Here is a 22,673-nt window from a genome sequence, read left to right as displayed (position 1 = left end):
CAGAGGCCTAGTAGCTCTAATTCCATCCACAGGCAGGAAACACACGCCCAAGATGGGAGTGACCACACCCCTAAGTGAAGGAACAGGGTACATTTTCCTTCTCCCTACACATCCAGTCCTTGTGAGGGCCTCATGCCATGCGGGGTCCTGACTTGGCAAGCAAGACCAGAGCTATCTGCTCACACCCACCTCTGCCCTGGAGCACCCACAACTCGGCCACATACACACATAGCCTCCAGACTTGGCAGCTGTTTTTATTATTAATATTATCTTCTCCTTTGAGCATCCCTTTAAGGGTGAAATGAAATCCAACCATTTACAGAGAAAATGATTTCAGAATGTACATATTGATTTTCCTTTACAAAAAAAATAATGCTATTATTATTATTATTGGTGTCCTTAAATTACACATTTCCCAGGGCCCTACCTTCTGCTTGGATGAGTCCTGTCTTTCCACCCTGAATCTCACCTTTGCCCCCAAAGCATCATCATGCCTGCCCCCCCATAACCGCTGAGCCTCTTGGGTGAACAAGGTCAGCTGGGTGCCTGGAATGAACAGGCCTCCTTGGGTCTGGAGGTCCCAGGCCAGTGGTTCCTGGAGAATGCACCCACATTCAATTCAGTTTCCCTCTATATTGAGGGTATGGTCCTGGGTCCCCTGGCCCTCAAATTCCCAGTGTATGCTGTGGTTAGATGTGAAACTTTTTAGTCCTCATCTCTCACAGGTGGTCTCTCTGGTCTCTCGGCTCATGACAAGGCCTCTTCCTGCCTGGCTGAAACTGCTACATTATTTTCCCCTACTGGTCTGAGAGACATGGCCAGCCCAGGCAGGAACTGTGCTTTCCCAGTGTCTCTAAACTGGTCACCTGTGGGCAGGAACCCTGAAATGCCTGAAATGGGGTATCTATGAAGCAGCTAAGGTTACTAGGAATATGGGGGGGGTGAGGATTTCGTTTGAGGGAGAGGCATCACACAGGAACACCTACAGGCATCTCAGAAGAGTGCCTTGGCAAAGATGAACCCCTAAGTCTCTGGGATGCCCTGACTTCTGGGACTACCTCTCAGTCCCAAGAGGAACCAGAGAAGGAAGTTCTTTGAAGGGAAAGTTTCATGGAGGTGTCCCTCAGTGGGAGGAGTGGCCATAGGACCCCGCGGCCAGCTTCGTGCCTGCTCAATAGCGCTCCCCACACCATGCCCACTGCCAAGTAAACTGCTCCAGACAGAGTTACATCAAAGGAAACCTTAGGATGCCGCCAATAAGATCACCCAGGAGGTTCTGGGGTATCAGTGGGAGGATGTGGTCGGCCAAGAGAGGCTGGGGGAGTGCTGGGTTCTCAGCTGCATAGCCCTCTAGCTAGCAAGATTCCATTCCTCAGTCTGAAAATAAAAACAGACAGACAGACAGACAGACAGACAGACCCTGTACTCCCGTTAGCCTTGTTTTCAAGGTCCCCTAAGGACTTCCTACCTCAGGCATCTTGAGGAGCCACCGGAGACAAAACTATGGGCTCCAGGTCCTAGGCAAGAGGACAGCCAAGCCTATGCTCCTACACCCACATGTGAACATCATCTTAGTACAGGGACACATGGATACAGACATGTACAATACACACAAGCATGCACCCATGCCCATAAATATACACACACGCACAAACACTGGCCATTCCACAGACAGCCCTGCATACTGGCATCAAGGGGACTATTAGGAGCCTCAGGGAGAGGCACCCACTCTTCCCATACACCTGCGAGTCCCTACTGGACCTCAACTGTGGGGCAGGCAGGGAGAGAGCAGGGTCCCATGATGCGCAATCACTTGCACCATTCCCACAAAGGTGCTGCTGGTAGTACAGAACTCTCAAACGGAGGCAGGGACACAGCAGTCCCGCTCAAAACTACATTTCCCAGTTTTCCTTGCAACTACCTGTAGCCATGCAGCTAAGTCCTGACCAGTAAGATGCTATCAGAAGCAACAGACATATTTGACTCCTGCCCTTCATAGGGAAAAGTTCACCCTTCCTTGCCCTATCATGTGAGCGGATGCAGCCACTCTATCCAGACCTGGAAGTTGTTTACGAAGCTAAACTTGCTGTCTTACAGGCTCTGGATCATCTCCCCCTAGACTACTTAATTAGAAACAAGGTGGTCTTACTTGACTGCTGTTTGCCAAGGGGCTTCTACATCATTTTAGAATCTTCTCCAACAAATACACCCTGTGCCCCCCCACAAGGCAAATTAAGAGGAACAGGTTGACATACCACTGACCTTAAAGTCCTTTCTTGGGCCCCAGAAAACCTTATGGCCCCCTTCCTGGCCCCTGGCCAGCTCTTAGTGGGGCAGTGGAGGGGGGGCACAGGAATAACCTGGGATGGTGGTAGAAAGGGACTGGATGCCAGCAGAAAGTGATGGGGGGGAGAGGGAGAGGTATAGAGGCCTTACGTCAGTCTCCTTTCCCATCCCACCTACTATACTGGCTATCCATACAGTCTCCAGCTCTGGTCCCACCCTGAGAACTGTGCTCCTAGGGCCCTTTGCAAGCAGCTGAGCTGGCATCCCATGAGACAGTAATAGGAAAAGTGAAAAGGCCATCAGAGCGAGATTTGGAAACAAAAGGAAGCTTCCTCAGGCCCCCAGTATGTCTGCTTACAGAGGGAGGGACACTGACAGCCACTGGCTTCACCCTCCCAGCCAGCGGGAACCTCATTCCTTGGGTCCAGCACTTCTGAGCAAGATGCAAAGTGCTCTGTCTCGTGGGTGCCGTTTTCCATCGCTTCCCTAGCTTCTTGGTCAAGATCAAGAGCAGATATACTCTCTAGTGCCTCTCCCTACTAAGTATCTTTTCTTGTTCCTGGACCCAAATGCATTTATTTACAGTTTCCTGGGAACTCCTGGCATGGTCTCTCCCACCCCCTTTTCCTCTGCAGGTCAATAATGCAGAATGTCAGAGGTGGAATTCTCTCAATGAGACTGAAATTCCACAGCCCTCCCAGCCCCAGAAAACCACCTCATGCTCTCCAGGGACACCGCTTGCCCACAGCACTCTTGGGGACAAAATGCTGCATAGATGTCTGGGCTTGCTCTTCTCTACTGGAAATGATTAATTTTTTTCTGTTTTGGGCTAAAAGGCCTGACCCTTAATTCCAGAGGGCTTGAGCAGAGAGAACCACCTATAAGGGCTCCTAGCTCTCTCAAGAGCCCCCAAGAGGCCAGAGAGATAACACTGGGGTAGCTGTTACCCCAGCCTGCCCAGCCCTAACCCTCTACTGCATCTAACTTGCCCCTGACAGCAGGTAACCTTCCCTCGGAGCCCAGGTTCCGCCGCCCACCCTCCACAGTGCTCTTTGGCTCCCGGTAGGGGTTGTCCAACAGGTAACGGAATTGGTCATAGTTCTTGAGCAGGTATTTGGGAGCATACATGTGTTCACTGGGGTCTGCAGGAGGGTACTCCTGCTGCGTGCCGTCGAACCAGCCCCCAGTGCGAATCAAGCTGCGGATGTAGTTGAGGTCCCTCTTGTCCTCATAGTCACCCCAGCGTGGAAAGTCGCCATTCTGAGCGGACACAAGCTTGAAGTAGATGCCCTCGGGTGTGAAGCACCAGGAGCAATGCCAGCCCGCAAAGTGCAGGGGGCTGCCGAGAGACCACTGCACTAGGATGTGACCTGTGCGGTTCTCATACTGTCGGAAGTTGGGCATGGTGTAGTACTGGCGGCGGCGCAGACGGATGCCATCCAGTCCATACACGGCCTGCAACATGTCCACGGTGCAACCCGACACCACTTCCAGCGTGCCCGGTTGCTTCCAGAAGAAGCCGTACAGGGACTTGCGCATGTGGAAGGCAAAGGGCTCCGTCCAGCCATCATAGAGCTTGAGGAACAGCACACCATCACGTGCGGGGATCTCGTCTGCGTCATCGATGATGAAGACGTCATCCGGCCGCAAGTTGCGAAGGCGGGAGACGCCATCCTGGGTGAGGAAAGTGCGCAGGTAGTCATCTGCAATCCAGCCATCCTGCCGGCCACCGGGTGGGAAGTGGTCCAGAAAGACGTAGAGCACTTTGTGGCGGATGTACTCGAAGGTGCCATTGGTCAGCATCTCTCGGAACTTGAGCGGCCGCGGCTCCCCGTAGGCGGTGAAGTTGGACTCGCACACCACGAAGGCATCCACCACATCGCCCAACTCATGGAAACGCACGTCCAGCAGGTCAAACTCATGGTTAATGTTGATGGCGTTGATAACCCGCCTTGGCACCTCCCTGGGTACCAGGCGCTCCTTGGTGGGCAGGTTGGAATACTGCACCACGGTGGGCACCCCGCAGCTGGGTCCGTGCCAGCCTGGGAGGCACACACACTCGACCCACTTGCGCCTAGTGCCCCGGCTACCCAGGCGTTCTCGTGTACTCAACACGTGCCGCATGGGCCTCCGACCAGGGCCCCTAGCTGAGGAGCCCTCCGCCACCTCGGGCTTCTCCTCTGTGCGCCCTGAAGGTTTCTCCAGCATCTTGGTACCTGGTTTGAAGCACACACCACCGGCTTTGGTGCGCACAAAATACTCAGTGGTGTCCTCCGACAACACGAAGTCCATCCGATGCAATTCCTCGGTGGCCTTGCTGGGGGACAGTGGCTGGAGCAATGGGGAGTGGGAGTAGAGAGGGGTTCGCAACAGGTCCGGGCCACCCGGTTCTGGACTGGCCTGGGGAGTGACAGGGGCATTGTTCCAGAAGAAGCTGGAAACCAGGTTAGGGCTGAGGGAGGCCAGTTCTCTGGGGAAGGTGACATAGGATAAGGTCTTAAAGAAGTGTAGGAAGGAGATGAGGCACAGGCCGGCCATACAGAACATGAGAAAGAGCTTGTAGCGTCTCATCTTCATCCTGCAGGAAGGGAAAGAGCGAGATGTCAGTGCAGCTGTCTGGGCTTCTGTCCTAGGAAGGGGATGTGAGGGGAAACCTAGCTGCACCACCTGTGAGAATCTTCTGGACTTGTACTGTCACCCCACCGTCTAGCCTCGAAAGTCCACTGTCCTGGGTGTGGTGACATGCCTTTAATCCCAACACTTGAGAGATGGAGGCCAGCCTGGTCTACAATATCTACATAGTGAGTTTCAGGACAGCCAGGGCTATGTAGAGAAACCTTATCTCTGTCTCTCTGTCTCTTTCACACACACACATGCACACACAAACCTGCTCCCTGCTTCCACACCCCTGAGACCCCATCACATCTCTCTGTAGACTGCTCCTCCACCTGAAGCTACATGCTGCTCACCAGGGTTAGACTTGGCTCCTAGAGCAAAATGCAATCAGGGGAAAATGCTGTCCTAGAGGGTGGCAGGCTCCAAGGGGTAGAGGGTGGGGTGTGGATCAGCTGCAAGCTGCTCAGAGGTTTGTTGGTACCCTGTCCAAAGCTGCTGTTCCTTTTGTATTTTTTCTTCCCTTTATTTTTATTTGGGGTGTGTGTGTGTGTGTGTGTGTGTGTGTAAGAACCAACAAAACCCTGTCAGTACATTTTCACAGAAAAATGAGACTAGGAGTTCTTGGGACTTGTCTTGGAATTTGAGGACCACCTCATCAAGGTGAGAAATCAGGTTGAACCTTAAGAGGATAGAAAGATGTGTTTGCTGCGCTGCTGGCACCTTTCCCCCATCCTAGGATGGGCTTGTGGTTTGTATTTCTTCTGACAAGGAAAGATTCCCCTCAGACCTTCTACCTCTAATAGCTATGTATCCTAGGAAGTCAGTTAAACTGGTTACTGGAGACCATGTGACCATGGGCTGGAGAGATGGCTCAGTGGTTAAGAGCACTGGTTGCTCTTCCAGAGGACCCAGGTTCAATTCCCAGTATCCACTGGCAACTCACGTAACTTCCCAGGGGGATCCGGCACACTCATACAGACATACATGCAGGCACCAATGCACATAAAACTAAGGGGGGAAAAAGGTCAAAGCAATCATGGAACTGGCCACCACTTTGGTTAATGTAACCACATGGTAAACTGAGGGCACTAAGTTCCTAGTCCTGCTGTGGCTTCTGCTGACCACCGTTCTATTTTTATTTTTTATTTTTTTTTAGACTAAGGAGGCAACCCCAGGCCTCTAAGATGGTTTGGTTTTTTCCCCCTTAATGTTCTTTGTTTTAGCTTTGAGTATTTTAGTCATAGCAACAGAGGTTAACAAAAAGGACCCAACTTAATCACCTGGTAAGTTCTCATAAATGTTCTTCTTTTTGTTCTGTTTCGTTTCCTGTTTCCTACTCTAGATTTCAGGGACTTAACCCCAATTTACACATTATAAATTATGAGAAGTTTCTCCTAATTTGGATAGTACTGTTTAAATAAGAGATTCTCAACCTTTGGGTGACCCTTTCACAGGGGTCACCTAAGACCATTGGAAAACACAGATTATTTACATTATAATTCATAACAGCATCAAGATTATAGCTATGAAGGAGAAGCAAAAATAATTTTAAGGTTGGGGTCACCATAACATGAAGAACTGTATCAAAAGATTCTGGAATTATGAAGGCTGAGAGCCACTGGTTTAAGAAAATAGGTGGTTTTTAAACATAAAGCAAAGAAAACCAGCTTACAAACCACAATACCAGAGAATTTAGATAACAATGAGGACACTAAGAGAGACTTACATAGATATAATCTACATGGGAAGTATAAAAAGACAAGATCTCCTGAGTAAATTGGGAGCATGGAGACATTGGGGGAAGGTTGAAGGTGGGGAGGAGAGAGGCAGGGAGGGGAACAGAGAAAATGTAGAGCTCAATAAATATCAATTAAAAAAAAAGAAAAAGAAAATCGTGAGTGCTTATCGGGCTTGCTTCCTGTCTTGATTAAAAAAATAAATACAGACTGGTGGTGCTGATGTGCGCATTTAATCCCAGCATTCGGGGGGCAGAGGCAGGCGGATCTCTGTGAGTTCAAGGCCAGCCTGGTCTACAAAGCAAGACCCAGGACAGTCAGGACTGTTACACAGAGAAACCCTGCCTCAAAACAAGCAAATAATAACAAAGATTATATAGATTTACAGCTTTAAAAAAAGGCCATGAAATCACAGGGACCGGCAAAGCAACTGATCCTTTTCACAGTTTAGGCTACTGTTCGAGGTCTCCTGAGTTCCTACTCCACTCTGCAGGAGTGGAGGTTACTAAAGTTTACATCACAAAAAACAAAAACTGGGAGAACAGCCCCACCCCAACTCCCTCCTTCCCGTTAGCTAGCCTCTCAGAAAGCTTGTCCTAACCTTGATCTGTTAGGACATCAGGAGGTAACCAGAGTGCCTTCCACCTTAGCCGGGCGGTCCTGTGGAGAAGGCCATATGGGGTAGGCCTTATGGAGGAGGTCTGTAGAATGACTAATAGAAACCCAGAGACAGATATTGTGGTTTTAGCTGAAGAGCGGAAAAGCAAAGTAACCAAGCCACTAGAGAATTCTTACCTCTACCAAGGCTCAGACAAACAAAGGGCAATCCTGTCCTCAATGTGACTGCAGACAGCAATGCTCCCCACCAAACCTCAGGCTGCAGACTGAGACTAAGCTTCTGCCTCTTCCCGTTTATTTATTTATTTATTTATTTATTTATTTATTTATTAAGGATTTCTGCCTCCTCCCCGCAACCGCTTCCCATTTCCCTCCCCCTCCCCCGATCAAGTCCCCCTCCCTCATCTGCTTGAAGAGCAATCAGGGTTCCCTGACCTGTGGGAAGCCCAAGGACCGCCCACCTCTATCCAGGTCTCGTAAGGTGAGCATCCAAACTGCCTAGGCTCCCCCAAAGCCAGTACGTGCAAGAACTGCGATTGTTCTTGAGTTCTCAGTATTCCTCATTGTCCGCTATGTTCAGCTAGTCCGGATTTATCTTCCCGTTTTATATTCCTCTCTAGTGCTGAGATTAAAGGTGTGCACCGCCATCGCCTGGTCTCTACGGCTGACTAGTATGGTTAGCTTTGCACTCTAATTTTCAGTCAAGCTTTATTTATTAAAACATAAATAATATACCATTATAGAGGCCTTATGGATGAGGTCTAATGGAGCAGGCCCTATGGAGGAGGCCCTATAGAGGTCCTATGGAGGAGGCCCTATGGGGGAGACCCTATAGAGGTCCTATGGAGGAGACCTATGGAGACCCTATGGAGGAGGCCCTATAGAGGTCCTATGGAGGAGGCCCTATGGGGGAGGTCCTATAGAAGTCCTATGGAGGAGGTCCTATAGAGATCCTATGGAGGAGGCTTGGAGAGTTCTCTACTGCTATCTGTTGTACTTACTTTCCCTGCCTTTTAATTCTTTAACTGGCAGAGAAAACAAACACAAACAAAACTCCTAACTACAATTGCCACAAATCTCCAAGGAACATATTTAATTTGTTTTGAAATAGGGTCTCCCTCTGTAGCACAAACTGGCCTTGAATTTGAGGCAATCCTCTTGCCTCAGCCTCCTCTAGTGCGGAGATTCTGTGCAGAGGCGAGTCACCAGATCCCAGCAATCTGATCATTTTTAAAATGAAGTCATGCTGCGTGCGGCAGTGCATTCCTTTAAACCCAGGATAGGACAGCCAGGGTTGCTGTGCCCTGACTCAAAAGAGAAAACCACAATAGCTAGGTATGGTTGCTCATGCCTTTAATTCCAGCATTCAGGAGGCAAAGGCAGGTAGATCTCTGTAAATCTGAGGCCAGCCTAGTCTACATTGAGTTTCAGGACAGACAGTGAGACCCTGTCTCAAACAAGCAAGCAAGCAAGCAAGCAGCCAGGCCTGCACTCAGAAAGCAGAAGTGGACAGAGGTCTTCGACTCCAAGGCTAGCCTGTTTTACATAGCAGCTCCAGGCCAGTCAGTTTAGAGACTGTCTCAAAATAAAACAAAACAAAGAACAAGACACACAACATCAGCATGGTGGCACATACCTGTTATCCCAGCACTTGGGAGGCAGAAGCATTGGGATCTCAGTGAGTTCAAGGCCAGCCTGGACTACCAAGCAGGCTCCAAGACAGTCAGGACTATTATACAGAAAAACCCTGTTTCGAAAAACCAAAAAAAAAAAAAAACCCACAAAACCAAAAATAAACAGACTGGTTTGTAGGCATGGACAATTAGAGTCAATTTCTTGGTTCCAGGTTTGGTACTACTCACAAATCTTACCATGGCATACACTAAGTCCAAACCAGTTGTTTTCTTCTGTCAATCATAAATTTAAGAGTTTCATGTTGATAGAAACAGATCTCCCATTTCCTTTTAAATTCCATGAAACACACTTAGCCTTTTCGCTTCCTTTGTTTTGCCAAATGAACCACTGTACTCACAAATGATATGGAACCTAACCACTTGCTATTCATTGGCATCATTTAATGTCTCAATTAGCTTCTGGCCAAGGCTAGAGATGTTTGTCTATCTCCCTTCCCCACAACTTAAATAAACCTTCAACTTAGGAATATCTGTATTTTACCAGATAAGTTTCAAACACAGGACAGACAGGCCCTTGCATGCCTCCCCACTCGCTCTACTATTTGGTTTTTCAAGGCAGGGTTTCTCTTTGTAACCACCCTGGCTGTCCTGGGACTAGCTCTTGTAAACCAGGCTGGCCTCGAACTCAGAGATCTGCCTGCCTCTGCCTCCTGAACGCTGAGATTAAAGGTGTGCTCCACCACCACCCAGCCACTCTCTGCTATTGCCCTACAGTTTGTGATGACAGATTTGATGCAAAGAGGAAACAGACACCAACATGCCACTATTAACTGAACTCCACATTTTATTTGGATTTTTTGTTGTTAGTTTGTTGTTTTTGGTGCAACCCGGGGCCTCCAGCATGTTAAGCATGCATGCTTTCCACAGCCTTAGCAGAGAATATATTTCTTCCAGAGCGTCAGACTGTGGACAAGCTTGTGCAGGGGGAGACTGGGACAAAAAACTGGCCTTTGGGCCTTTCTTTAAAAATGTTCCTGTCAGGGCAGAGGACTTGAGCATAAAAGGCCTGTGATCAAATTCCAGTAACTCAGGAAAAGCAAAACATCCCTTTCTGTTGCTCATTCTCATGGTTTGGGTGCTTTTCCCTGGTCACCTGCCCCCGCTCTATTGTCCTCACACTGCCCGAAGGCAGCAGCGTGGAAGAGAAAGACGCTCTTGGTCTTTAGCAAGCTTCCTCGGCATTCTCAACCTGTCTTTGTACCTGGGATCTACACATGGAGTTTCCGGTGCACAGTGGGTGTGCAGTGAGCTTTCAGATGTTCTAATGTTCCAGACTGGAAACATCCAGCAGGATCTTCTCTTAGCTCTGTGGTCATAGGGGACTTAGCATACTCAATCTGGAGTCCAAGAGCCATCTCTTCCAACCAGGGGCCTGTTCAGGGTTTCCTGGCTGGAGGGAGTGTGGGAACTGGCCTCAGAGGCATCTCTCTAGGAGGGTCCCTTAGCAGGCAAGCAAGGAATAGTCCCGCTGCTAGTCCTGAGAGGCGGGGCAAGGTCTGAACTAGAGACACAAGGTATGCTTCTGTCTCCAGTTCAAATGCCTGCATCCTCTGGTGTCTAAGTGGTGTCTGCACAGCTGACTGTAGGCAGGAAAGACAGTCAGGTGGGGGCCTGACCTCAGCTAAACACCAGCTATGCCTGAGCAGAGATGGGGTCATCCCCACTGGTGTGAGGGAAAGGGTCGACATCCCAAAGTGGGGGAAGCCCATTTCTGCATAGTACATTCCAGTCCCAGGCTGGAGAAACAAGACCGGAAGTTACACAATGCTAGCAGGTCGAGCAGAAGGAAGCAAGCCAAAGGAACGCAGGAAGACAAGAATGCCTCTGAGGCAGACTGCCCTGATCCCTCCAGAAGTCAGTTCTTCTCTAACGGGTTCCAACCTGGGGTGTTACAGCTCTGAGGGGCAAGGGTTCCCTACTGGAATTTTTACTGCTCTGAGGGGAGAGGTACCCTGGCAGTCCGGAGCCTGGGAATACCACAAAGTCACACCACACAACAAACCTCACCGAAGAGATTTCTTGGGAGAGACACAAGAGGGTGGCTGCCTCCACACGGTGAAGAAGTAGCAGAGAACTGAGCAGGAGAGAGATTTTAGTTAGGTAGGGTTTCTTGGTGTGTGTGGGGGCTTTCCAGGGTAGCCTGGGATTGGAGAGAATTGGTGGCCTGATCATGGGGGTCGGTGGGGTTTTGTAGCCTAATCTTGAGCTCTTTTTTCCTGTAGTGAAGGGGCCTGGCCACACCCCTGCCTCGAGGGGCTGGAAATGGCTGTTACAGCTATTATAGAAGTCTGGGAGGTGTGGCCTCCTTACTCACATCTCAAGCTCCCTGTCAGAGAGGGCAGTGGTCAGACCAAGAGAGCCTGGGCCCCCTCAGATGTCCATGACCAGACCTAGGAGGTCGGATAGAGGGCAGTCGGGGCCTGCCATCCCCATGCTGGGAGGGACACGAGGACAGTCAGTGGCCCAATAATCCCATTGATGGCACTGGTGGATGTGGCCAGAATGGTTGGCGAGGGTTCAGACACATCAAACTAAATGGAGAGAAACTCCCCACGATTCCACTGAAATCAGGAACAAGGTTGTCCACTCTCTCAATATCTATTCAATATAGTTCTTGAGGTCCTAGATAGAGCAATAAGACACCAAAAAGAGATCAAGGGGATACAAATCAGAAAAGTCAAACTCTCACTGTATAGAGCAATAAGACACCAAAAAGAGATCAAGGGGATACAAATCAGAAAAGAAGTCAAACTCTCACTGTTTGCTGATAATATGATAGTTTACTTAGGCGATCCCAAAAATTCTACTAAGGAACTTCTACAACTCATAAACACTTTCAGTAATGTAGCAGGATACAAGATTAACTCAGTAGCCCTCCTGTACACAGATGATAAAAGGGCTGGGGAGGAAATCAGAGAAACAACACCCTTCACAATAGCCACAAATAGCATAAAATATCTCAGAGTAACTCTAACCAAACAAGTGGAAGACTTGTATGACAAGAACGTTAATCTTTGAAGAAAGAAATTGAAGAAGACACCAGAAAGTGGAAAGATCTCCCATGCCCTTGGGTAGGCAGAATTAACATAGTAAAAATAGCAATTTTACCAAAAGCAATCTACAGATTCAATGCAATGCCCAGCAAAATCCCAGCAAAATTCTTTAGACCTCGAAAGAACAGTACTCAACTTTATATGGAAAAGCAAAAAACCTAGGATAGCTAAAACAAATCCCCCCCCTTTTTTTTTCTTTGCTTTTTAAAAAGATTTTATGTATGAGTGCACTGCACTACACCTGCAGGCCAAAAGAGGGCGCCATATCTCATTTCAGATGGTTGTGAGCCACCATGTGGGTGCTGGGAATCGAACTCTTATCCTCTGGAAGAGCAGCCAGTGCTCTTAACCGTTAAGCCATCTCTCCAGCTCCCCTTTCTTTGCTTTTTTTAAGAAAGGGTTTTTCTGTGTATCCCTGGCTGGCCTTGAACTCAGGGATCCAACCACCTCTGCTCTGCCTTCTGGGTGCTGGGATTAAAGGTGTGCACCACTATCTCCCAGCTCCAATCTCTTTTCTATTTAAGAATTCACTTGAGGAGTAGGGGACATATACCCTGACCACTCCATCCACCCTGGCAACCTCCCACAAAGGGAGAATTGTGGCCAGTTTAGGTTGGTAGCGGTAGATAAAGGGAGTCCCATAGCGGAACAGGGGTGAGTAGCAGGGAGACTAGGGACTGGCAGTAGGTTGAAAGTAGGCACCAAGGAGGGTTGATTTGGGTGGCCTGTCACTGGGGAGGGAGAAAGGGAGACCAAAGAGGCTGGAGAGGGAGAGAAGGGACTATGAGCTGAGGCCAATAAGGGGAAGGCTTGATAGTGTGATTAAAAAAAAAAAATCCTGGAGGAATCATCTGATGAGAGGACAGACAGCAGCTAAGAAGGCAGTAAATCACATTTCCTTTAAGATGACCTGTGTAACCGGGTGGTGGTGGCACACGCCTTTAATCCCAGAGCTGGGAGGCAGAGGCAGGCGGATCTCTGTGAGTTCGAGACCAGCCTGGTCTACAGAGCTAGTTCCAGGACAGGCTCCAAAGCCACAGAGAAACCCTATCTCGAAAAAAACCAAAAAAAAAAAAAAAAAGAAAAAAGAAAAAAAAACATACAAAAAAGATTTTTAATATTAACCCTGATGTTACAACTCCTAAATTAACTCTTCGATACCAATTTTACAGATTTTTTAAAAATTATATTCAATAGCCTACAAATCTTGAGGTATAGAAAATTACGCAATAACCTTACAAATCTTGAAATAAGATATAACTTAGGAAAAGTTTTAGAGAGTTAAACCCAAACCAGAAGAGTATGAGATGAGCAGCCATGGTCCCCACTGGGAACACTCGGTCCCTTTATTTTGTTTGCTCTCCTTTCTCTGTCACATAGTGAGGTGTCTTGTCTGAGAAGGGATAGATGTTTTCGAGGAAACCTTTAAACAAGCATGCTTCGGTACAGAGGAGGGGGAGCCACACCCCCAACTCCAAAGACAACTTTTAATGAAGTGGGACAACACGAAACAGTCCAATGTTACTCATACCTAAAAGACATCTGAGTCCCTGTAGAACTGAATTCAGTAAGCTGAGAACAAAGAAGGCTTAGAGATAGGAAGTTTCTGAGCCCTTGCTATAGACAGAGGACGCTGCAGGAGGGAGCTGGGAGATGCACCAGCCGTTGGGGAGTGTGTGCTGGGTGTGCACACTACACAGCTGGCCTACTCCCCCAATTCTTCCCCCTCCTACTAGGACTGGCTTCCAGCTCCCACCTTGCAAAAAAACTTACAGATCCATCAACAGTGACTTAAAAGACCAGAACTTTACATAGTGAGTGTGTGTGTGTGTGTGTGTGTGTGTGTGTGTGTGTGTGCTGGGGTGGGAGTAGAAAGCAGACAAAAACAAACAGGGCTTGTAGGGTAGAAAAGGGAAAGTTTGAACATAGGGAATGGGGTATCTTACAATTTCCCCAATTGCTTGCAGTATTTGTAAAGGTCCTGGATAATACTGGGGTCTAGGGTGCTGTTAGGCAGCCATTTGGACTGGTTATCTAAAGGATATTGAGGCCAAATTTTATTGCAAAAGTTAATAAATTTGAGGCCCTTTGGGTTAGGTGCCAGGTGGAGAGCCTGGAGGTTTTCTAAAAGGCATCCCAAGGAGGAGGAATGAGAGGACATGGAAGACACCATTCCCCTGGATGAGAGGAGGGAAGGAAAAATGCACTACAGCCTGTAGCCATGGTGTCCCCAGGACTAAGGGAGGACCAGCGGGAGACACAAATGGTTCAGCATCTAATCACTGCACTCAGGAGGAGTCGGGGCTTAGGCTGGTTAAACCTGAGAAGAGACTCAGCAGGTACCAGGGCTTTTGTGGAAGCCAGGTGAGGGGGCCAGAAGGCGAGGATGAAAACGGAGCTCTGGGAGGGGGGTCTCATCCACCGGAAAGGCTTGGTAAGCAGAGTCACAAAGTCCACAAGGACTTAGAGGAGCTGTGGGATTATGGGCAGCTCCAAAGGGCAGGTGGGAAAAGAGGGCAGGAAGGGGCACAGTGGGTCTAGTTGAGCCTAAGGAAACTGCAGGATTGCAACTTCAAGAGTGGGGATATGGGGTCAGGGGAAGAAGGCCAGCTGTAGCCTTAAAGACATGGCTGAGGGGCTGAAGAGATGGCTCAGAGGTTAAGAGGTCTTCCAGAGATCCTAAATTCAATTCACAGCAACTACATAGTGGCTCACAACCATCTATGACATCTGGTGCCCTCTTCTGGAGGGCAGGCACACATGCAGGCAGAACATTGTATACATAATAAAAAAATAATAATTTTTGAAAAAAGACAGTGGCTGGGGATACCTCTACCTTCAAGAGTACCAGAGGGGTGCCAGGTGCTCAATGGTCACTTCCTTGGACTGAAGGAAGTGTTTACACCGACCCAAGGGGAAACTTAACTAATTGCTGCTGGTGGGTGGGGTGCTGAGCCATCAGTGAGCTGGAAGGTGAGTCTGTTGGAGGTGAACCTGAGATGAGGGATAGAGTCCCAATGTGGCTCTGACCCCAAGGGGGATACAGGCACCAAGAGAGCCTATCCGTGTCCTGGAATCATTGTGTTACAGCTCCAGGGGGAAAGATATCACGCCAGTAAGAAGCAGAGGAATACCACAAAGTCACACTGTACAACAAACCTTCCAGAGGAGATTTATTAGGAAAGACATAAGAGGGTGACCGCCTCTGTCGGGCAAAGCAGCAGCAAAGGACTAAGCAGGAGACTTCATATAGGGTTTCTTGGGGGCCAGGATGGGGCTTTTCAGGGTGGCTTGGCCACTCTTGCCCCTTGTGGGGCTAGAAATGGTGAAACCAGACCCCAGCAGCCAGTCTGAGCTGACCTGGGAGCCCCGGAGCAGCTGGGTCAGTCTGACCTCATGAGTCCATTTGATAAAGGTCAAGCTTGCTCGCTCTCTCTGCACAGCGACCTCACCAGGCCAGTACACGTTAATAAACTCCTAAGCGGGTTTGTTGCGTGTTTCGTGCTTCCTTCTCACTTGTGCCAGGTCGTACCAGGTAATTTCAGGTACTCTACCCACTAAGCCACACCCTTAGGGACTCTTCTCTGGACGCCAGCTGGAGCCCATTGGTTTTTTCCTGCCAAAAGCCAGGCTGAATCCCTTTCTTTCTCTTTCTTCTTTTTCTTCTCTTTCTTTCTTTCTTTCTTTCTTTCTTTTTTTCTTTCTTTCCCCAAAATAAATCATTTGAAAACTTGGGTGGTGGTAGCGTTTTGTTTGTTTGTTGTTTTTGAGACAGAGTTTCTCTGTGTAGCCCTGAGTGTCCTGGAACTCACTCTACAGACCAGGCTGGCCTTGAACTCAGAGATCTGCCTGCCTCTTCTGGGATCAAAGGTGCGTGCCATCGCTGCACCATGACCTGGCCATTTTGATGTTTTATACAGAGCGGTCAGGTACTTGAGTCTCATCTCAGTGTAGGATGGCCCATACCTGTCATCCCAGCACTGGGGAGGCTAAGGCAGGAGGATCTGAAGTTTGAGCCCATCCTGAGCTACAGAGTGAGTTAAAAAGCCTGAGATGGAAAGAAGGGGCTCTTTAGGAAAGGGGAGGGAAATGCAGCAGAAGGTGGGAGAAGGGTAAAGGGAAACAGCAGGAGAACAAGTTCTGTTAGAGGAAAAGGAAAGCCCCTCAGGGAAGGGGGAGAGAGATATTGACAAATGGGTGAAAAAGCCAAAGAAATTAAAAAAAAAGTCAAGTTTGCTGCTGGGAATTATGGGACTAAGCATTGAGCCCCTTCCATTCACCAAGTTGAACCCAAGTGGGGTGACAGTCCACCCAGGACACATTCGAGACCATCTTTCCTTGAACTTCTACATTCACGGCTTCATGAGTTTCATGGCCCAACTCTTTTTCTTTTTTAAATCTTTACTTAGGTGACTGCCTCAAATACACTTTTTGGACTAAAGCAGAATATATGTGAAATGGCATAAACAATCATTTGTCCTCCGGGCCTCACTTAAGTCTCTCAGCCTTCAAGGGGTCACCATGACCACAGCTTTTACAGATGGGGAAACAGAGTGGGAAGGTCGACAAGAGTTCCCCCGGGCACCACGACAGTGACTGAGCCACGGCTAGAACACGGCTGCAGATTCCCAGGTCAACCCGTCTCTCTCAACAGTACAGGCGGACCAGGTACAGTCAGCACTTAGGAATACACTTGGCCTCTTCAGTGTTTCTGCCTCTGTTACCAGCCTTCACTGAGGCGTGACGCCTCACGCCAGCTACTCTCCTGAGCATGCTACGTGTACAACCTCATACAATCTCTTCAACACAAAGCAGGTTTCCATGTCTACCCTGCTGTAGAGATGAGGAAACTGTAGCCAGAGGGACAAACTAACCTGTATGTTGTCAAATACAACTGGTCAACAGCCTACTCAATTCTGAAGGGCCAACAATGACATTGCAGCCAGTAGGAAAGCCGTCTTGAACCCTTGCCATATGCCAAGTTGAACCCAAGTAGGATGACACAGTCCACCCAGAGAACACACTGTGGACAGCCAGCTAAGGTCACCTTAGCCTGACACCTGGCCAAGCACTGAGGACCCTCAGAGACAAACCCTGCCCAAGGGGAGCTTGCTGTCAGTGTGGGGCGAGTCACACAATACTGCAGGGTAAAGCCTTCTGACCTGGGAAGTAACAGAGCCGAAGTAAAGGACAGATGGGTACAGACACAGATTCATGGGGTGGCCAGACAGTGTTTAATAACTGAAACACTGGATTAAGGAATACGTGAAGAACTGGCCATGTGTTACCTCTGTGTATCTATTTTTGGAGGTGATGGGAAGCGAGTGGGAAGGTGGGGGGAAAGGGGGCACCTTCCTTTATGAGGGAGGACACTATCCCATGGGAAGGGAATCTGGAGGGAACAAAATGGCAGAGCCAGAGCAAGTTCCTCCCTTCTCCTCTTGATGACCTTGGACTACAGGGTTTAGGTCAACAGTTTCCTCAATCCCCCATCTTTTGGCTTCAGATTGAGCACCACACCGCTAGCTTTGTGGTTCTGTGGCTTAGGCTTGGACTAAAGCACCCAGATGCCTCCCTGGGGCCATGGAACTGAACTGAAGGGAAATGAAAGCAGGACCTAGCCAGAATGTGCAGGATTCAAGGCCATGGTCAGAGTGTAAACCAGGCTGGGAAGACGGCTCAGAAGGTGAAGAAGGAGCTTGCCACCAAGCCCGATGACCTGAGTTCCATCACTGGGATCCACATGGCAGGAGAGAATCAACGCCTACAAGCTGTCCTCTCCCTTCATATGCTATGCTGTCCCCGCCCCTGCCCGATAAATTGGCTTCTAAGGTGGTTTAAGGAAGGCTGTGGACAGATGGGTGGCTCCTGATGGGGAAGCTTTGCTAACCAATTATCTTTAAGAGGTGGTGCAGCTCTCTGGGACCTGGAGAGCTCTCTCTCAGTGGTCCCTTGCAGCACTGCTGAGCTTGGACTTCTCGGTCCTGTTTCGTGAGTTTCCCCCCTTATAATAATTAAATAATACATAAAAATATAATCGTTTATCTTTTACCTAGTCTGGTTATTTCCCGAATCGAGCTAACTTCTGCAGGCTCTGACAGGTGGCAAGGAACTGTCAACTCTGGGAGATACGCTGATTAACTGGATGGGAAACTGTAGCACGATTTCTAATTGGTCTTAATAATAAAAACCCAGAGTCAGGTATTAGGGGGTGAAAGCTGAAAAAGCAGAGAAGCAGAGTAGCCAGGCACTAGTTCTTACCTCTACAAAATCCTCAGACTGAATGGGGTATCCTGTCTCTTCCCACTTTATATTCCTCTCTCTGCCCAGCCACATCCCTTCCTGTTTCCCCTTCCCTAGTGCTGGGATTAAAGGCATGTGACTCCCAAGTACTGGGATTAAAGGTAGGAGCCACCACCGTCTGGCTCTGTTTCTCTTTGAGACTGGATCAACCAATGTAGCCCAAGGAGTCCTTGAACTCACAGAGCTCCACCTGCCTCTGCTTCCCAAATGCTGGGATTAAAGGTGTGTGCCACCACTGCCTGGTCTCTGTGGCTAACGAGTGGCTGGCTCCACACTCTGATACTCAGACAAGCTCTATTTAGTATAGTACAAAGCAAATATCACTACAGGAAATGGACTAGCTTTGGGTACCAGTCACTCTGCATGACCGTCTGCAGGAGGTTGAGAAGTGACCGGGGCTGGGGCTCCCAGAAGTGTATCTGAAAGCTCCTTGCTGTCATTTTCCTCAGAGAAGAGTTCCAGAGAAGGGGAAAGCAGGGCACTGTCACACTACCAGACAGGTTCCAGGAGGAGCTGGAGGACACTACCTTGCTTCCCAGGATGCACCTGGCTTGAACCCCTTTGGAAATCCAGGATCCCCAGAACTGCCTGAGAACCAATTTCTACTGCTGAAGGACTGGACCTCCAGAGAGCTGAGCCCCGAGGCCCAGGCAGGTAGCTCTCCGAGAACAAAGCCCTTTGGGCCCTTCTTTTCCAAGCCTGATCCCACACCTCAGAGGCTACTGTTAAGTCCTGCTCAAGCCAGGAAAATTCACCAACAATTTTCCAGGGGCTTCCAGGAACATTTTCAAGGTGTTCACTGTCACTCACACAGGTGCAACGGCCCCTCCAAACCCCAGCTCTGCCGTTTAAGAAAATGCACAGCCTTGAGCATGCTCACCTGCTTCTCTGTAGCTTCTCTGTCTCACTGAACAGAAATCCACACAAAAGGGGCCGAGTGTGGCGCAAGGGCTGCATCCATCAGCCTAGCTCTTCTTAACCTGTGATTTGTCCACAGCCCTTTCTTTCAGGGGATGGCAGAACAAGGACTCCAGGCCTGGAAGGTGCTGGCCTATCTCAAAGTAACAAGAAACAGAGTTGGGGGCTCTGCCCTGGTGGCTAGGCAAAGTCTGAGCCTGCAAAGACAGGTGCGTGAGCTGGGGAATGGGACGATGTTCCAAGACAGCCACCCTACCACTGCATCCTGCCCCTGGGACTAGGCCTTCTGGAAGAGCAGGTAAAAGGGTGGCGATGAGTGTATCCTGGGCACAGGAGGCTGAGGCTAAGCCAAAGTGGCAGTAGGACAGTGGGAAGTCTTTCTCTCCATCGTCTTCCTCTCCTTCCCTCCTACATCCTTTTCCTTGGCAGGTGACAGTATGAGGAATCTGAGAAGCCACAGCCCCAAGTCTGAGAGCCGGGGTTCTTCAGACAGATGGATCAACAAGAGAGACAGGGGAATTTATTGGGAGAATTGGCTCACGTGATTTTGGAGGTTCATCGGTGTGATGATGGGCCTCTGCCAGATAGAGACCCTTGTGGGCAGCTCTATGGTCCATTCCAAGCCTCAGGACCTTAGCACCAGGTAAACCTGGTGTGATTCCCAGTCCAAGGCTGAAAACTGGAGAGTCCAGCTGCTGGAGTCCCAAAGACAGACAAGCTAGAGTCTTGATGTCCAAGGGCAGTAGTGCCCCAAGCCAGGGGGAGAGGAATTCACTCTCTGCACTTTTGCTTGCTCCAGGCCCCTCTCCCATTGGACAGTGCACGCCATACTGATGAATGGACCTTTCCCCCTCACCCGTCTCCTCCAGAGACAGCCTCTAGGCCCTCAAAAGTCATGCAGGGGCAGGAGTGTCTTAATCCTGTCAGGGTAACACACAAAATTAGCCATCACAATGACCCAGCCGTGACCTCAGAGTCAGCTTCAGCTTGAGTCTGGCTAGTACCCTCTGGAGGTTGTGATCAGATTCATGCTCTAGGACACAGCCAAACACTTGACAGGTGTCACTGGGGTGACAGAGGTGCCTGTGGAGCTCTCCATGGTCCCGAGCCAGCCTGAGCTGATCAGGGTCCTATTTGGGACCTGGGATGCCTTTGGCTAGCCTTGTCCTGGTTCCTGCTAACAGCCTCTGCTATAGTTCAGCTGGTTCATGACCTAACAGTCATTCCCCTGTATGACACCCAATGGCTCTGTCTCCGTCTCCCCCTTGATGCTAGATTTCTGGTGTCCTCAGCTCTTGGCTAGCAATGAGGTCTTCAGGTCTTCCAACTGGGAGAAGGGGCCAGATTCCACCATGGCAGAGAAATGGACAGGCCAACAGCCATAGGCAGTACTGGGTTGTGCATGAAGTGGAATTGGAGATAGCCCAGGTTACCTCAGATCCCATCTGCAAAACCCAGCTCAGAAACACCTTCAGAAATGAACTCCCCACCCCCTCAAGATGGGCAGTGGTGGCACAGGCCTTTAATCCCACCACTCAAGAGACAGAGGTAGGCGGATACCTGTGAGTTCAAGACCAGCCTGCTATATAGAGTGAGTCCCAGGACAGTCTCCAAAGCTACACAAAGAAACCCTGTCTCAAAAACAAACAAACAAAACAAAACAAAACGGAAAAGAAAAAGAAATGAACCCCTGACACCTCTATCTGCTTGGTCCATCTGCTCTAAAGCGTATCTTGACTTTGAGCTGGGGTCCACCTTACCTTCCACCCTATTCTAGGCTTGCACAAGGTCCCCTAGGACTCTGCCCATTTCTGAGAGCAGAACCGGGAGGCCTGCAACAAATCTGCATGCCCAGCAGTCCCTGAGGCACAAGGCACAAAGATCCACACACTGCCTGCAGCCTCAAGGAGTTCCTCTGCCTCCTGTGCCTTAGTTTCTCCTTTCATTGGTCTATGGGAAGGGCTGGGAAGCCTGCCCAGGCACAGAGCAGGCGCTCAGTGAGTACTGGCTTTCACAGTTACTGTTAAGTCTGGAAATTTGGTGCTGTGACTTAGCTGTGTGCTCTCAGGCAAGTTTTCTTTGCTTTTCTGAGCCTGTCTTGTTGGGTGAAAAGAGGTTACCCTCTTAGCACTCCTGGCAGTGACCTGAAGAAACCATTGTATCAAAGCATTCTCCAAGGAGCCCGGCATTTACAGAGTCTGCTCTGTAAATGCTCACTTTGGTGGGTCTCCTGCCAGACAATGGGACGCAGATGTCCTACTGAACATGCCTCATTCTGGCAGGTTTTGGTAAATGACTGGGCCAAATAGGCTCTGCTTACCCTGGAGACTGATACCCATCACCCTGTAGGATCATTTGAGTGACCTGAGAGCTTTCAGGATCTGGGGCCAGACCTTGAGGAATCTCTGGTCTCTCCTCTCAGCTGCAAAAGGCCCTGGAGTGGGAATGCTGCCCTGTGTGTAAGGAGATGACTCAATGGGTAGTATTTGCTGCATAGGCATGAGAACTTGAGTTTAATCTCCCAGCACCTATGTAAAAAGATGGACACAGCTAAATGTGCCTGTAACCCCAGAACTGATAGAGTCAGGCAGTTCTCAGAGCAAGCTCAACACCCAGCATAGCCAACGAGGAAACTCCAGACTTAATGAGAGACCATAACTCAAAAGATAAGGTGGTGCATGATTGAAGATGTTGACCTCTGGTCTCCATATGCACAGATACTCATGCACATAACACATGCATACTCCACATACAATAATATAAATAAGGATGCTGCCCAAGCCTTCGTCCCAGGCCAGTGCCCTGCAGGGTGCCTTAGTCTCCACTCATCCAATTGGCAGCACATCCCTTGTAGGTCCTTTGGATTCCTGGAGATTCTTCATGATTCATGGAAATCAGGCTCTCTGGAGTTTCCATGACTAATTCCTGTTTCTATCTTGGGATTAAAGTAGAGAAAGTCAGAGTCTCTGGGCTTAGAAGAAAGTAAACAGCTTCCCTGGTCTCTAAGGAGACACGGGAATCCTCCTGACGTGTAGCTTAGTGATCCCATGTGTAACAACAGGCAGAGCCTGTAGTAACAGAACACAGTTGACTCCTGAAGTTGGTGGAATTTGAGGAAAACCTGACATTGGGTTTACCCTTTCAATTCTCATCGTTATCCACTCCCTTGATGAGTATGCATTGGGCTGGGTTCCACAGAGATCATAGTTATATATAATGATACGGTGTTGGGGAGACACAGAAAGTAGGGTGGGATTTGGAGTGGTGCAGCCACGTTAAAATAACATTTGGCACCCAACATGGGGCACGACCATGGGCAATGGAGTCACACGAGTCAGCTCTGTCACAGTTGTAGTACTCACAGCAGGGAGCTGCCACTTGCTGGGACTCTGGAAAGCAGGCAGGCTTGGGCTTGGAAACTGTGGGAGGGGCTTGAGTTCACTGCCCAT

The 22,673-nt window shown here is 49.3% G+C and overlaps 1 protein-coding gene across 3 annotated transcripts in view; it reads right to left on the bottom strand.

Moving 5' to 3' along the window:
- Positions 1-234: 234 nt before the first annotated feature.
- Positions 235-22,673, bottom strand: part of Mgat3 (beta-1,4-mannosyl-glycoprotein 4-beta-N-acetylglucosaminyltransferase) — a 45,148-nt gene continuing 22,709 nt past the window's right edge. For 2 of the 3 annotated variants that reach the window (XM_041672057.1, XM_041672059.1), the window contains exon 2: positions 235-4,864. In XM_041672057.1, coding sequence (XP_041527991.1) covers positions 3,250-4,863 — 1,614 coding nt within the window. In that variant the 5' untranslated portion in view covers position 4,864 and the 3' untranslated portion in view covers positions 235-3,249. Of the gene's footprint in view, positions 4,865-7,239; positions 7,334-22,673 lie in introns of those variants that run through there. The other variant, XM_041672060.1, reaches the window with a different exon arrangement.

Source organism: Microtus oregoni, unplaced genomic scaffold, assembly GCF_018167655.1.
Source record: "Microtus oregoni isolate MIOR12 unplaced genomic scaffold, Mior012 000022F_ref0000154, whole genome shotgun sequence".
NCBI lineage: Eukaryota > Metazoa > Chordata > Mammalia > Rodentia > Cricetidae > Microtus > Microtus oregoni.
This window is presented reverse-complemented; position numbering and strand designations above follow the sequence as displayed.